Here is a 16,733-nt window from a genome sequence, read left to right on the forward strand (position 1 = left end):
GTATACTTTTACAATTTAAATAAGTTTGACATTTGATTCTATTGCTTTTTAGACTCCATGCACTGTCTTTCTGTGATTTTTTCTTCTATAAGCGCCTTCTTGACACCGTCCTCATATGACCCAGGCTTGGGAGGACGCTAAACCCTTAAAACACCACGGTACCCGGTACATATATAAGAAAAAATGTTGAAAATCCAATAAACGTATAAAGCCGTCCTTCCATGTTCATATTTATTGTCAAAGGTAACACCTATTTAAAACACCGGGATTACGCATACATACACATCGTACATAAGAAATATTCTATAGTTTAAGAAAACAAAATAAATAGTTCCTTAAACAAGATATACGACCAATACATACAATAATACATTGATAATTGTATATATTTTGCTGTTTTCGGGCCAGCAAGAAAACTGCTAAAAAGGACTGTCAGTAAATTATATAGTGTATCGGTTCCTATCTCACTCTTGAAATATATTGATATCTACATAAACATGCATGTTGACATGCAGTGGAAAGTAGTGTATATCGGTTTCTATCACTCTTGAAATATATTAATATCTACATAAACATGCATGTTGACATGCAGTGGAAAGGCATTAACGTAAGAGTAATAGTCCAATCTTTGAACACAATTGATCATAACTTCGTTGAATGTCCATATTTGTTTCTGGAATCCACACTGCATTTAATGATAGTGTCAACGTATTGTTTTCGTGGTGGCTTTTTCTGGCTCGTGAATATAAGGATCGGATGTAGAAGGGAGATAACCGATAAACACAGTAGGAAAATATTTACCTGAAAGAGAGCGAAACTTGTGATGTGATTAATCTTGACAAATCAAATGATTTTAAAAATTAGGAAAACACAATATTACCGTATACTGCTTAGTAAATTTTCAAATATGCAATCGATTATTTATACACTCTTTGATTTAAGCTTATGAGAAAGAATTGTTCTTAAATAGTTAAGACCTAGTAACCTAGCTATTTAGGTCGATTCAAATCAATAGTTCAGTATAATGTATTTCTTATGTATAATGTTAAAATGTTAATCGCATTTCCCCCAAAACCAAAATAGTAATGCATCATTATATTGTGGGATTACTTTTACAGTTTATTAACAAATTCAGTTCAAATAGTTCTGTTTACTGATAACACAGTAAGAACGTTTTGATTCTAAAATGACAAGTGATCAGTTTGTCTATCCTATATTTAAAAAAAAAAATTATTTCCATTACAATGAAAACAAATATATTACTTTTTATCGAAATTACATAATATAAGTATGTCAGCTTACGTGATTCATCGCATCCTCGTACCGCGTTGTCCATGTGAACAAGGCATACTGTGTCAAGCTCAGCATACCAGAAACGGAAATAACGAGACCATACAACACACTCATGAATTTCTGTGGAAACCTGGAAGAACGATATTAAAATATAAGCTACCCGATCTCAACGTCATGCTCAACGAATACGGATGCATTAAGGTATTTACTAGTGTTTACATGGTTTTAGCTCAAATAAACTAATTCCGGTAATCGATATCGGCCTTAAAAACAGTATACAGCAACTGCAGCAATAGTTTAGATCACTGTTTACAACGCTGAAGACGGTGACACATGGCTACCTATAAATCATTTACGTTTATAATCAATCGCTGCAATTATCGTCATATAACGAAACTATTTTGTTTTGCATCAGTTTTAGCTATTTTTGGCAACATTGTATTAAACGATAAGAAATGACAGTTCGGTACTCTCTCGGTTGTTATTTGTGTTGCTTCCACGAATGTACGTCATAATCTAAGTATACGACGTCCCTTTGGTTGGTTCGGTTTATTTTGTTTAACGTCCTATTAACAGCTAAGGTCATTTAAGGACGGCCTCCCAGTGCGTGCGACATGCATGCGTGTGGTGAGTGCGTATGTGTGTTTTTGGGAGGCTGCGGTATGTTCGTGTTAAGTCTCCTTGTGATAGGCCGGAACTTTTGCCGATTTATAGTGCTCCGAAAGCTAGACATTCTCAAGTGAGATATTATGAAGAAAAAAATTGTAAAGATACAGGAGAACAAATATTTCCAAAATTCAGTCGCCTCTAACGATCAACAAATGTAGGTAAGCAGGTACCGTTCTTACACCCTATCTGCATAGCAGCGAGCAAGGAAAACCTCGTCCCGGCAACTATCTTTTGGAAGGCGACAATTGACCAATCTACATACTGATTCCGTTCATTTTGTCATCGTAATGTTCAAAATACAGTTAGCCTATACACGGATTAAAATAAGTAAAATGAAGTTTTGAATGTGTTGGTGGAAGAACACATTCTATATAGCTTGAGCTTATGCAGAATATATTAAATCATTCGTAAGCCGACTTTCCAGGGCTGCAGCATCCAAAAAAGTCCTTAGAACCATCAGTGTAAAATTATTGAAAGTCACTTTATTTTGAATAGGTGCAAGAAAGATGAATAAAAATCTAGATTTTTTTTATGAAATTAAGAGGTAAATCTTCGGTGAATGTAAAATACCACGGAGGCATTTTTATTGTTAAAAAAAGACTACATTACTCACGAGATTATGACGAAATCCATGTTAACGCTGTAAACAAAGGACCGGAAAAACGTCAGCACAACGAAATCAGCGTAAAGAACTGTCGTCGAGGTCACAAAGGAGAGCGAGGATAACAGAATACCAAGACATGACGTTACTGCCAGGGGAACCACCGTTTTCATCGTTCCTAGTAAATGAATATAATTCGCAAAGATTCATTTAATATTTCATGTATTTATATTTAAGTACGAATTTAAACAATATAATAACACATGTATACTGATTATGTATATATCAGATGTATATACTAGAATATACATGAATTGTCTTCATTTACTAATGTAAACATATACCTGATTATACAACGTACACATGTACCTGTACAAAAACAGACTTTCATACCACTTACCTGTATAACAGAGATTGCAATATCACTTACCTGTATAGCAAATATTATAATACCACTTACCTGTATTACCGAGATTAAAATACTTATCTTAACACCTAACGATAATACTACTTACCTTTATAATTGGTTGGGTTTGGTTTGGTTTATTTTGTTAAACGTCCTATTAACAGCTAAGGTCATTTTAAGGACGGCCTCCCGTGCGTGCGACATACATGCGTGTGGTGAGTGCGTATGTGTGTTTTGGGAGGCTGCGGTATGTTCCTGTTAATTCTCCTTGTGATAGGCCGGAACTTTTGCCAATTTATAGTGCTACCTCACTGAAGCATACTGCCGAAGACACCCAGCAGCACACCCAAGCCAGGTCACATTATACTGACAACGGGCGAACCAGTCGTCCCACTCCAAATATGCTGAGCGCTAAGCAGGAATAGCAACTACCATTTTTAAAGACTCTGGTATGTCTCGGCTAGGGGACAGAACCCAAAGCCTTCCTCAAAGAAGCGAACGCTCAACTAAAAGTCAAAAGTGAAGTTTTATCAAGGGAGACATTAGGAAGAGCAAAGTTTAGATCCCAAATTTAGTCGCCTCTTAAGATCATTTCTCCTGCCCTGTACTTCGTAACCAACACCCGATTTATACATCGTACAACTGACCTCTATCAAACTTATCATACTTTTACCTGTATATCAATGATTATTGTACATTTATATGTACAATATCCTATTATTTTACCATTTGCCTATGCAGCATCTGCCAATTATACTACTGACCTGAATGAAGCCCGATTACTATACCATTCACCTTGATGACAACATCCGATTATTATACTACGTTCCTGCATAACAATGATTCATATACTGCTTACCTGTAAACCACTTATTCTGCACCTGAAACACCTGGCCAGCAATGAATGATGACGCCATTCCTCCTAACATGGTATAAGCCATGACGTCGGTGAAATAGCTCACTAAGAACAAATCGGAAACTGAGGAATTAGCATTCTATTGATGTTTATATTGGGAAAGATTATCTCATTATGTCTGTGCAAGACCTATTTTATGTTTGAACAATCTAATTAAAATATAGATGTTGATAAGATTGATGTTTGAGAGGTGTGAACCTAAGACATGATAATTTACTCACCCTGTCTATCATTTTCCAGAGTCTGCTCTAGCAATCTATTTATCGACCCGATAAAATAGTAGAACCTCAACAACAGGGCGCTCATCCACAGCACGTGAAGGATGTATAGACGGGAACATATAATGGATCCAATTGAAGGTGATTTGATGTCATCAGATGCAAATGGAGACACTTGGTTGTCGTATACAATTTCTGTTTTGAAAAGGCGTATAGCAGTAAATTTTTATTACAATTCAATGAATGTAAGATACAAATGTGTTTTTTTAATTTGTTATATTTCCATTTTATTGCGACCCGCGTTACATGTAACATGTAAAAGTTCGTTAGGATAATGTCATTAGCATTATTTGAGATATTCCTTTAACAATAGTATGGATAAAAGCCAATGTGTATCTCGATGTACTTGTAATGAATACAATTTTGGCCTATATATTAGTATGGTAGGAGTCTGACATAGTAGATCAATTTAAATAATTACCTTTGTCTGCTGTTGTTTCCGCAGGTAGGACTTTTAAATGTTTTTCGTCATTATTGAAAGAGGCATTAATACTTCCGATAGGTTTAACATTGTCACCCATGTCTTTTACGACGTCGTCTGCGTTTGCAGACGTTGATGATTTATTCTCTAATCCAGGATGAATTAGAGTACAAAGACCAGATATGACAACACACAAAATGGCGACACCCATGTAAGAGTACGCGTGGCTAATTCCGTTTTCATACAGGGCCTGTACGAGAAAAGAAACGTATCTTTATTATTTCTATATAATTATTTATCGATTTATAATTTCTCCGCCATCTACAAAACATTAACAACTATCCTTTCAATATAAAATGTCGTCAAAGAAATATTATTACCTTGACAGCCATCTGCGTGACAACAGATGAGTCGTAACAACCACTCAGGAGACCAATGTAAACGGAAGATGCCTTCGGTAACAATACTGCCACCTGTTAGTAAACGTAAACAAATGAAACAAAGCGTTAATATACATCATTTAAATTATCGCGCGAAATGTCAGTGCTAGGAATGTATGTATGTGCACGTGCAGCACGCATAATATTTATTCATTTACACTTATTTATTGATGAATTTCATAATTCTGTCCCCACCGTCTCCCAACTTCACTCTGAATGGTGAAACAGTGAACAATCTGGTAATTTGTGTGAAGTAGTACAAAGGTAACACTCATTTATTACATCGAATCATCAGATGTCAATTATTAAATTATGGGAGTGGTTTTGTACGTCTATTTACTCCATAGGTTTCTTGGGTCATTTCATAAATACAACAATCTACAAGGAACTGCATTTTGTAATATCTCATACCAAGAAGGCAGAGTAAGTTGTTCCATAATGGGATGCTCTTCAGTGAGATTCGATAATTCATTAATACTAGCCACTTTCGCAATAGGAACAAGCAATAATAGAGCCGTTAGATAAATGTGCATTCCGGCTTCCGAAAAAACATAGATTCCCTAAATTTGATCGGATGGGGTGTCCTGCTTGGTGTTTTCGGCTTTTCGCTTCAGCGGGGTATCACTATAAAGTCAGCATTAGTTCTGCGCTATCACAAGGAGACAAGCGCATACATGGTGCTTATCTCTAAACACACAGGGTTAGCCGTCCTTATATGACCTGAGCTGTCAAAGTACGTTCAGCAATACTAAACCAAACAAATCCCTCGATTAATTTTAGTACTGTTAACAGTCCTACGCACATATATGATCATTTAAAGACGGCATCACTTGTGTGTGAGATGCATTGGGTGTGGTTTGGTTTGTTTTGTTTAACGTCCTATTAACAGCTAAGGTCATTTAAGAACGGCCTCCCGTGCGTGCGACATGCATTGGTGTGGTGAGTGCGTATGTGTGTTTTGGGAGGCTGCTGTATGTTCGTGTTAAATCTCCTTGTAATAGGCCGGATTTTTTTCCGATTTATAGTGCTAACTCACTTAAGCATACTGCCGAAGACACCGAACAGGACACCCCACCCAGTCATATTATACGGACAACGGGCGAACCAGTCGTCCCACTCCTAATATGCTGAGTGCTAAGGAGGTGTAGCAACTAGCATTTTAATGACTCTGGTATGTCTCGGCCAGGGACAGAACCCAAAGCCTTCTTCTCGGGGCGAACGCTCAATTGAAGACCAAAAGTGAGGCATTGTCAAACGAGACATTAGGAAGAAGAAAGTTGTTCAGAAAGAAGAGAAAAATTATTGCATGTTTCTGGAATCCACTGTTTGTTGAAGTTTGTCTCCATGTGATAGCTAGGATGCTTACTTTATAGTTTTAACTTGCTGAAGCATACCGCCGAAGACATCCAGCAGATATCTTATCTGGCCACGTACCGACCAAGGGTGAACACAGTCGTCTTACTCCAATTATGAGCGTATAGCAGTTGTATAAAAATAGTTTAAAGGCTCTAGTATGTGTCAATCGGGGAGAGAACCCAAAGCCTTCCTCACGGGGGCAAAGTTAAGTTATTGCCAAAAATATGGTAGTCATGAGATTAAGAGCATGACCGTATTTAATAAGAAGAGAGCACCCCAAATTTAGTCACCTCTATCATACAATGGTAGCAGCAGGTACAATTATCACGCCTTACCTGCAGCGCATCGATTCCCTGAAGATGAATATGGTATCACATATTTGTTCTGACTTACCTGCATGTTAGATATGAGCAATGAAAGTCCTGCCACGCCCACAAACACTATTCCAGGAAGAACTAGCCAGGGAATCTCTGCAAAATATACAACACTTTCAATTGCAGTATAGCATTAATCACTACAGTATAATGCGAGTGTTAAATCCCATTTTACGTCGTCATCGTATCGTACGTGTTAATGGCCGTCTCTGATTTTGTCCTGGTACGTTTGGTGCATTTATGCCGTTAGTTGCAACAAGATGAAGAGAGCATTTCAATGCAACTCTTAAATGACCTTTGATGTTAAACAAATAAAACCAAACCAATGCAACTCTACTTTTGCAGAACACCATCAACATTTTATTTATTTGGACGCGGATAAACTATGCTTTTAAATTTTACAAGCTCAGTTTTTCTGAAAGTAGTCCTATTTAAATCCATTATATGTTAACATAGTGGTTTGTCCATCTTTACCGAAGATTTTGACAATTTGCCTTAATATCTGTATCGCTTCTCTAATTCAACTGGATATAAGTTATAGCAAATGCTGTATTATTTAACTGGATATAAGTTATATTATAAATGCTGTAATATCAGACAGGCCTTTGTCCTACTTCTCAGGAATTGGCATTTAAACGACATTACTACATACTACATAAACCAATGCCAAAAATCAAATTATTCTAATTCCTCTTGTTGATAACGTCCTGTTAAAAACAGCTATGGTCATTTAAGGACGGACTCCCGTGTCAGAGATGCATGCATGTTGTGAATGTTGTGAGTCTGCTGTATATTCGTACTTTATACTGGTTCCTCACTTGAATATACTGCGAGGTGTCTTAGTGTGGAAAGAAGAGGATGTACCAAGTAATAATCGACGAAATCGGTCAGGTGATTCCTATATCTTCGCGTCACGGGTGACTTTTGATAATATTTAAACACCACTACAGCAATACAATTTCAATAACATACCTTGGGATGTAAAGCCGAAACTGATCACGCCTGCAACAAGGACAGTTCTGAAACACAACACAATTAGAAATCAAAATTTTATGATGGTTAAGAGTGTTTAATGATCTGCAAATCCGTTTTAAAAAATAATACATTTTACAATAGAAAACGAAACAGTTTACTTTTGTGACAGGCATTTGTTAAATCGATGTGACGTTTAGGGAATATGTTACTCAATAAACATTTAAAAAAAATGGTTATACAGATTACGCCAAATGTAACAATATACTTTCGTTGCACAAAAATCCTATCATAAACAAAATAGTGATGAAAATGATAACAGGACGCTTGGATAAAAATACCGATTAACCGATTCATCGATGTATATAAATAATTTCACAGATTTTGAAAGGATTTTGTGACATTGTCAACGTCGAAATTTACGAAAAATATTTCATTTCACAATTTGTTCAAACGATATGATTTTAGACTTACCTGCTTGGTAAAGGGAAGTAGCGCAGGTCCTCTTTCCGGAGCGGTTTGTGTAATTTCCCTCGAATCCTGCAGTCTTTCACATGTTTTTCACATTACCATTCAGTTTATTTACACCTATTGGTTGAGTTAATTCCTTGGTATCAAATAATCCAATGTCAGTAGCTACCGTGTCACTATCTTCCAGTTCATACTCATACTTGTCTACGGCCTGTGATAATGTTATATCGTCGAGGTCAGTGAACACATCGACATCAGTGATCAGTACCTGATCCGTCATGGTTGACAGTCTCACTAGAAATGAATGGGCTACTGTGACAGAAAACAAAACGTGTCAGAAATTGGCGGGAAACATATCACAGTGACAGGTTCTGATCAATTTTATAGCTCCACCCCTAGGCACGTGAGTGACAAAACCTCGGCTGTCATTGGATAAAACAGATACAAAATGGGTACTCGTGACGTATCGCATATATCACACTCGTGCTACGCACTCGTGTGATATATCCGATACATCACTCGTACCCATTATGTATCTATTACATACAGCGTAAAAATGATAGAGGGAACGGTAGTTCGGAATAAACAAAATAAAGATAAAATAGGTTTGGTTTGTATTGTTTAACATCCTATCGATACCTCAAGTCATTTAAGGACGGCCTCCTCTGTGTTCGAGATGCATGCGTGTAAGTATGTGTTCAGTTATTAAATTGTTAAAGGATGATCATGGAGCAACGAACGGCTTTGCATCATTCAGAATAGCTACTGCCACATGGCATTGGTTTTTGTGTTAAACTCTGACATCGACCCATTTGACGTTTTGTTAAATTCTAACGCTTTTTTCTTACTGAAGTTAACCTAGTTGTGTGCAATCATCATTCAGTGATTCACAGCAGACGAAACATAATACTCGTGTACTTTTTTCTATTAAAACAAAAATCGTTTTACAACAGACTGCTACTGTTTACCAATAACCGTATAAACAAACGCTAAATAAAATTATTTGACGTAAGAAAATTGTAACTTTTTTTGGTGATTTTTATTACAAATATATTGTTACTTGTTTATGAGTGTAAAATATAATAATTCTTAGTGTATTTTGTGGTATAGATGTGTAGTTGTAGAATAAAGATGAAGTCGTAGATTGTTGGTTCCTCTGTGACATTGATGCATGTAGGTATAGGTTGTGTCCGTTCGCAGACGGGAGGAGCGACATTATCATGAATCGAAGGCTACTCTTTTATAATAATCATGATGTGCATCGGCCGGACAGATATATTTCCCCTAACTTAATATGGTTATGGGGTTCGTGACCTGACGTCTACATGTAAACACCACATTAATTAGAACTACAAGAAGATAATTGGATACAACCAGTATTACATGAACATGGTATAGATAGCATCCAAGTTTAGAGAACCGAGGTCTATCTACTTACTGGCAAATTAGCTAACATGTGTACATGTAGATATGATTATTTACAGGTTCTATGTATAATTATATAAACTGCTCCTGAACATATTACAGTACAAGTGTAGTGTAAAATACTTATTTACATGTATCTCAAATCTCATTCACCATTAGAACATTGTCATGGATACTGCACCCACATCTCTCGTCTATATTCCATTATCTTTTTACATCTATATACCCATTTAACAAATCGCTCCATGCGGAATAAATGGTATCTCACATTTCTTACCTCGGTGATACTGTCTGGAACATGAAGTTCACGTCACCACAAAAAAAAACACCTCCCGTGACCCTTTTGTAAACCATCTCCCTCGATTGTCATTATGCGTATGTAACACCACACCCCCCCTTCATTGTAGTATGACAGTGGCATAATATATAATGCCTACATAGTCTATATTGTGACCAGGACCCAGTTTCACTAAAAGTAGTAAGTCTCAAATACGGGTCATTTTCACGGAGAACAAAATTTGTTATATTCTATGTATTAGTAAGCTGTGCTTTCCGTTTTCATAATGGGTTTGGTTTGGTTTGGTTTATTTTGTTTAATGTCCTATTAACAGCTAAGGTCATTTAAGGACGGCCTCCCGTGTGTGCGACATACATGCGTGTGGTGAGTGGGTATGTGTGTTTTGGGAGGCTGTGGTATGTTCGTGTTGAGTCTCCTTGTGATAGGCCGGAACTTTTGCCGATTTATAGTGCTATCTCACTGAAGCATACTGCCGAAGACACCCAGCAGCACACCCCACCCGGTCACATTATACTGACAACGGGCGAACCAGTCGTCCCACTCCAAATATGCTGAGCGCTAAGCAGGAGTAGCAACTACCATTTTTTAAAGACTCTGGTATGTCTCGGCCAGGGGACAGAACCCAAAGCCTTCCTCACAGGGGCGAACGCTCAACTAAAGGCCAAAAGTGAGGCATAGTCAAGGGAGACATTAGGAAGAAGAAAGTTGTTAAGAAAGAAGAGAACAGATAAGATCCCAAATTTAGTCGCCTCTTACGATCATGCAATGGGGGCAGCAGGTACAATTCTTACGCCCTACCTGCAGGTATGGGACAAATAATTTTGTTTTCTGAACAATCAAATAGCGTAGGTAATGGACAAAACATTGGACTACAGAAAGAATACAGAAGTAGTATACTGTTCTCAACTCGACCAACACTCGCACCAAATAGAAATCAAAAGGCTTGTTGGAAAACTTTTTTCCATATACACAAATTTAATAAAACCAGTGGCCACTCCTTATAAAACAAAAACAACGAAAAATGCAAGAAAAAAAAAAAAAAAAAAAAAAACAACTTCAGCTTCTTAATAGTCGATCTTTGGCACAAACTGCCACAACATTATAAATACAGAAACGTTTTTAAAATGTTCCTCTAGGTAAAATATTGGTATAGATATGGAGGATATATAAAACTGTCCATATCCTTACAAATTGTAATAAATGAACTATAGGGGGGAAATATATCGTTTTACAAAAGACTGCTACTGTTCACCAACAACCGTATAAACAAACACAAATAAAATATATTTGACGTAAGAATTAACTCGAAACTTTTTTGGTGATTTTTATTACAAATATATTGTTATTTGTTTATGAGTGTAGTGTAACATACTCATCTACATGTATCTCAAATCTCATTTACCAAATTAGAACATTGTCATGGATACTGCACCCACATTTCTCATCTAAATTCTATTATCTTTTTACATCTATATACCCATTTAACAAATCGCTCAATGCGGAATAAATGGTATATCACATTTCTTACTTCAGTGATACTGTCTGGAAAATGAAGTTCGTGTCACCACAAAAACACCTCCCGTGACCCTTTCGTAAGCCTTCTTATTCGATTGCCATTATGCGTATGTAACACCACACCCCATTTCATTGTATACTATGCCAGTGGCATAATATATAATGCCTACATGGAGTCTATATTGTGACCCGCGATCTCAGTATTGTATCTGTTTACACCCCTGTTATAGTCATGTAATTGAGGCATAGACAGAAAAATAAAGTTTCAGATCAGGTAGAAAGAACGGACATACCACTCATATTCAACATACATAGAAGATATAAAACAGGGTCTTCAGTAATACCAAATGCATCTCGCTAATGGGGCCAATAGTTTTAGGTCACCTGTGACAAGTGACCTATTCTAATCGCATTTTGTCCAGCGTCGACCGTCGTGCGTCCGAAAACAATTCAAATTTTCGACTTCTTCTCCAAAACCACTAAACAAAATTAAATGAAATTTGGCATGAATCTTCTACGGCTAAAGGTCAACCACAATTATTAATTATATGGTCCCCACCCCCTAGGGGTTTGGTTTGGTTTGGTTTATTTTGTTTAACGTCCTATTAACAGCTTAGGTCATTTAAGGACGGCCTCCCATGCGTGCGACATGCATGCGTTTGGTGAGTGCGTATGTGTGTTTTGGGAGGCTGCGGTATGTTCCTGTTAATTCTCCTTGTGATAGGCCGGAACTTTAGCCGATTTATAGTGCTACCTTACTGAAGCATACTGCCGAAGACACCCAGCAGGACACCCCACCCGGTCACATTATACTGATAACGGGCGAACCAGTCGTCTCACTCCATAATGAGCGCTAGGCAGGAGTAGCAACTACCATTTTAATGACTCTGGTATGTCTCGGCCAGGGGACAGAACCCAAAGCCTTCCTCACAGGGGCGAACGCTCAACTGAAGACCAAAAGTGAGGCATTGTCAAGGGAGACATTAGGAAGAAGAAAGTTGTTCAGAAAGAAGAGAAAAGATAAGATCCCAAATTTAGTCGCCTCTTACGATCATGCAATGTGGGCAGCAGGTACAATTCTTACGCCCTACCTGCAGGGGGCCTGAGGGGCGGGGCTAAAAAGGAATAAATTGACTAAAACTTCAAAAATCTTCTCTACTCTCAGATATGGTGGAATCGAACCCTCTTCATAGATGGAAGGGTCTTAAGGTGCTTTACCAAAATTGTGGATTTCATGACCCTGGGGTCTCGCGTTTGACCTTAGCTGTTAAAAGGACGTTAAACCAAATAAACCAAACCAGACCAAACCAAGCCCCTGTGGAGGGGTTAACTTTACTATAGGTTATATATGGAAATCACATTTTTGACGATGATTTGTTGGATTTCTATTGGAATTCATTTTAAATTTGTTGACATTATGATCATGGGATGACAGTTTAATGGTATGCACATGTTGGCCCTGACTAACCCCTAGGGGCTGCCCTGCAGGTAGGGCGTAAGACTTGTACCTGCTGCCCCCATTGCATTTCTTTCTTAACATCTTTCTTCTTCCTAACGTCTCCCTTGACACTGCCTCACTTTTGGCCTTTAGATGAGCGTTCGCCCCTGTGAGGAAGGCTTTGGGTTCTGTCCCCTCGCCGAGACATACCAGTCTTAAAAAATGGTAGTTGCTGCTCCTGTTTAGCGCTCAGCATACAAGGAGTGGGACGACTGGTTCGCCCGTTGTCAGTATAATGTGACCGGGTGGGGTGTCCTGCTGGGTGTCTTCGGCAGTATGCTTCAGTGAGGTAGCACTATAAATCGGCAAAAGTTCCGGCCTATCACAAGGAGACTTAACACGAACATACCGCAGCCTACCAAATCACACTTACGCACTCACCACACGCATGCATGTCGCACTCACGGGAGGCCGTCCATAAACAAAATAAACCAAACCAAATTATTGCCATAAAGTTTCGTTGAAATTCCATCAGTAGTTTAGGAGTAGTCGGTACATCGTTGTGTCTACAGATGGAGAGACGGACAACCTGATTCCAGTATACCCCCTTACTTCGTTGCGGGGGTATAAAAATCCCCCATATTTGCATTATCTCAATTTTAAGCTGTGAGCTTTTGTCATACCGTAGCGCCCGTCGTCCATCCGTTGTCAACAATTTTACAAAAAAAATTCTTAATTTCTTATTGAAATCAACCTATTTTGACTGGAAGGATCTGTAAGATGTTGGAACTCCTAATGGTTCAGAAGGTGGGGGTACACCCCCAGGGCCAAAAAGGAGCAATTTAGCTATATTGCTATAAACTACTACTTCTCTGGAACATAGTGTATTTTAAAAACCGTTGCTATCCCCATTCCATAACCATATATAGCATTGCTGAGCATCAAGAGATGAACATAATCCTGTTAAAAAATACAACCTAAGGTCTTTTTCTATGCCTAGGAATTTAGTTTCCTGGATATATTTTTTAACTGTTGGGATCCCCATCCCATAACCATATACAGGGTACAAGGGAGACATTACGAAGAAAAAAGTTGGTAAGAAAGAAGAGAAAAGATAAGATACCAAAATAAGTCGCCTTTTACGATCATGCAATGGGGCGGCAGGTACAAATCTTACGCCCTACATGCACAATCTTTCACTTTGGAGTTGTGTGACTACTGAATAAAGCGAGTTGTTTTATCGATGTTAATCCATTCTTAGATGTCTCGGCGTTTACACAGTACATGTATGTTTCGCAATGGCAATCAAGCGACTGAGAGCTAATGTAAACGACGCTGCCGGGGTCAAGGTCACTGCGACCGATTTCGTCAGTAATATTACGGAGATGACCGATGGAGATGTTGTAAAAGGCGTTCTGAACGTTTCGGACAGTGTAGATGAAAAGAAAATAGAGACAGGAGGAACATTCCGTAATCAGTGGTGCTACGTCGAGTGGTTATTTACACGAGACAAGGCGTTTTCTGGAGTCTCAAAATAATACGTCAGATGTTTTTAGTACATTAGTACACACTTGCCTCACGCGAAGTTTCGGCAGAAGGTTATAACTGACTTAAAATAATTACAGCGCTTTTAATTTGTACTTGTTTGTTTGTATTTTGATTTCAATATTTTCATACAGCGAAGTTTTTATAATTATAAAAAAAAAACAATAAAATTCGAACTACACGTAATACGAACTATCAATGAAACGAACTGATTCAGTTGGTCCCCTCGCTATAACCTTGTTTTACTGTATATCAAGTATTATATGTTCTGTAAGAAGAGTGAAAGAAGAAGAAAAAAAAAGAGAAAAGATCAGTCTTTCAATTGACTGATATAGATCACTCAATGGTGTGCGGCAAGATCCATCTGGGATCTCTTGTTAATTTTCGTTTTAACTTTTTTTTCAGCAAATAAATTTGAAAACTTGATAGTATTAAGGCTGTTGCAAACAACACGTTTAAAGGTATAATTCATAGATCCACAACAAAGTATCGTAATAAGGTATCGTAGATCATCTTTGCTTTCAACCATGCAAGACGACATAATAATTAAAATATTTGCACTGATTCAAAACGATCATACTATCTGAACAATGATGATATAAAGCGTATTTAAATATGCATTGCGAATGCAAAACATATATTAATGAAAATAAGATATCGGAACTTTACACAAGATTTTGAAAAACGAAATCACTTCAAATTACATACTCACATGCTTAGTGCCCTTACTTTCTTCACACCAAATTTGTAGTAAAGATGTCCCGTTAGTGCAGATATCAAGGTAAACACTGCTATTCCAATACTGAAAACTAAGTTGAACCTTTCATCCTGAGGCAAGCAAGTTTCATCGGAAGTACTGAGACTTCCATTTCCGGAAGTGACGTTGTTACTTTTAAAACAGAGGTTTTCGAACACTTTCTCCTGTTTTATTATGTAAAGTAAGGATACCCAGCCATATTGTAGTCCGCCAAACAATAAGACTTCTAGTAAACTGAGCAATACTACGGCTGCTTTTCGATCGGAGGATATGGCCATGATGTCGTCGGTAAAATGAACACGCTGACGTAAACACGTTCAAGGTTTGAAAATGAGATGCAGTATACACTTAATAAATTAATAAGCAGCAGGCAATAAACAGCTGCCAAGTTCCAACTTCTGTGGTGTCAAGCTTTGTACTCTGCTTTTAGATTTGTAAACAATACAAAGATGCCTATACTCATATATGTATTTTTAAAGTTATTAAACTATTTTTTCCCCGCAGAATAAATGAGTTATAAGCAATAGCTTGCAATTGTAAACAAAATTATCTGAAGAATTACATATCCATACAGTTCAACCGTGTCCAGTCGAAGTTAAAACAATCCGTACATATTTTTCTCCAGGATGGAGACAACTTTTTAAGCAGACTTTAAAGGAATTAACCGTTTCACTTTCGTCCTCTTTCTATCTGTAATACACACCTAACGGAATAATGAGACAAATTGACCGTACGCATGATGCGGACTAGTCCAAATGACATTTCCTTTGACCCATGGTTTTTCATTCGTGTTGGGTCAAGCATGTCCGGTGGCCTTTCTTTGATTTATTATACTTTAGTACCCGTGTTTTAGGAGCTACACATTAACTATTTTATGGCCATTCGATGTATCTATTTACTACACCGGGGTACAAATGACATTAGACTTAGCATTGTCAACTTTTCTTGTCTGTTTGGATTTAAAAGGGTTTGGTGATCTGCCCGTCTTAGGTTAGGTCCTCCATACATATGGCATTCTTACTTAATGTAGTGTGAAGACAGGCTTCACTGCATCGCATGTTTATTGTAAAAAACATTTGCATTGAACAACAGCCAACAAGAGATAGTTATTATAACAGCACATTTAAAAACTCAACAACATACAACGTTTTGATCTACCTAAAAGGTAACGTAATTTCTTGCGTATTGCCCTCGGGCTATACGATTTTAAACATTGAAAATTGCCTTCTGCGGGCTATCTGATGAAGCGGGCTATCTGACGAAATGTTTTCAAAAACCATTGAAAACTGCGGGCTATACTACATATATCAAAAGCATGATATGAACACATACAGATTTTCACAAAATCTAATCAAAAAATGAACATACATTGTAATTGTCCGTCCGGTATATATAAGTAAAATATATAGTATGTCCTTGTAATTGGTTGAAAATATTAAAAATAAAAACAGTAAAACATTTCTGCTTTGTTCCCGAGCGCTTTCGCAGCTCTTGTTGTTTATTTGTATATATATATATAGTAAAATAAAAAACCAACTCTCCGTTGTTTTACTTTTAT

The 16,733-nt window shown here is 37.5% G+C and overlaps 1 protein-coding gene across 1 annotated transcript; it reads right to left on the reverse strand.

Moving 5' to 3' along the window:
• Positions 1–198: 198 nt before the first annotated feature.
• LOC117344026 (solute carrier family 43 member 3-like) lies at positions 199–15,914 on the reverse strand. The gene is made up of 10 exons (XM_033906621.1): positions 15,131–15,914; positions 7,727–7,773; positions 6,774–6,850; positions 4,965–5,057; positions 4,585–4,834; positions 4,107–4,298; positions 3,829–3,930; positions 2,576–2,741; positions 1,303–1,423; positions 199–801 (listed from the first exon to the last, which is right to left on the reverse strand). Exons 1-10 carry the CDS (start codon positions 15,451–15,453, stop codon positions 643–645), a joined length of 1,530 nt encoding a protein of 509 aa, XP_033762512.1. The 5' UTR covers positions 15,454–15,914; the 3' UTR covers positions 199–642.
• Positions 15,915–16,733: the final 819 nt, after the last annotated feature.

This window comes from Pecten maximus, chromosome 15 (assembly GCF_902652985.1).
Source record: "Pecten maximus chromosome 15, xPecMax1.1, whole genome shotgun sequence".
Lineage (NCBI taxonomy): Eukaryota > Metazoa > Mollusca > Bivalvia > Pectinida > Pectinidae > Pecten > Pecten maximus.

Coding starts and splice junctions, on each gene's coding strand:
- LOC117344026 (XM_033906621.1), bottom strand. CDS start 15,453: ATGGCCATATCCTCCGATCGAAAAGCAGCCGTAGTATTGCTCAGTTTA. Junction 6,851..7,726: donor TTTCGGCTTTACATCCCAAG/GTATGTTATTGA, acceptor TATATTTTGCAG/AGATTCCCTGGCTAGTTCTT. Junction 3,931..4,106: donor TCTGGAAAATGATAGACAGG/GTGAGTAAATTA, acceptor ATTTGTTCTTAG/TGAGCTATTTCACCGACGTC.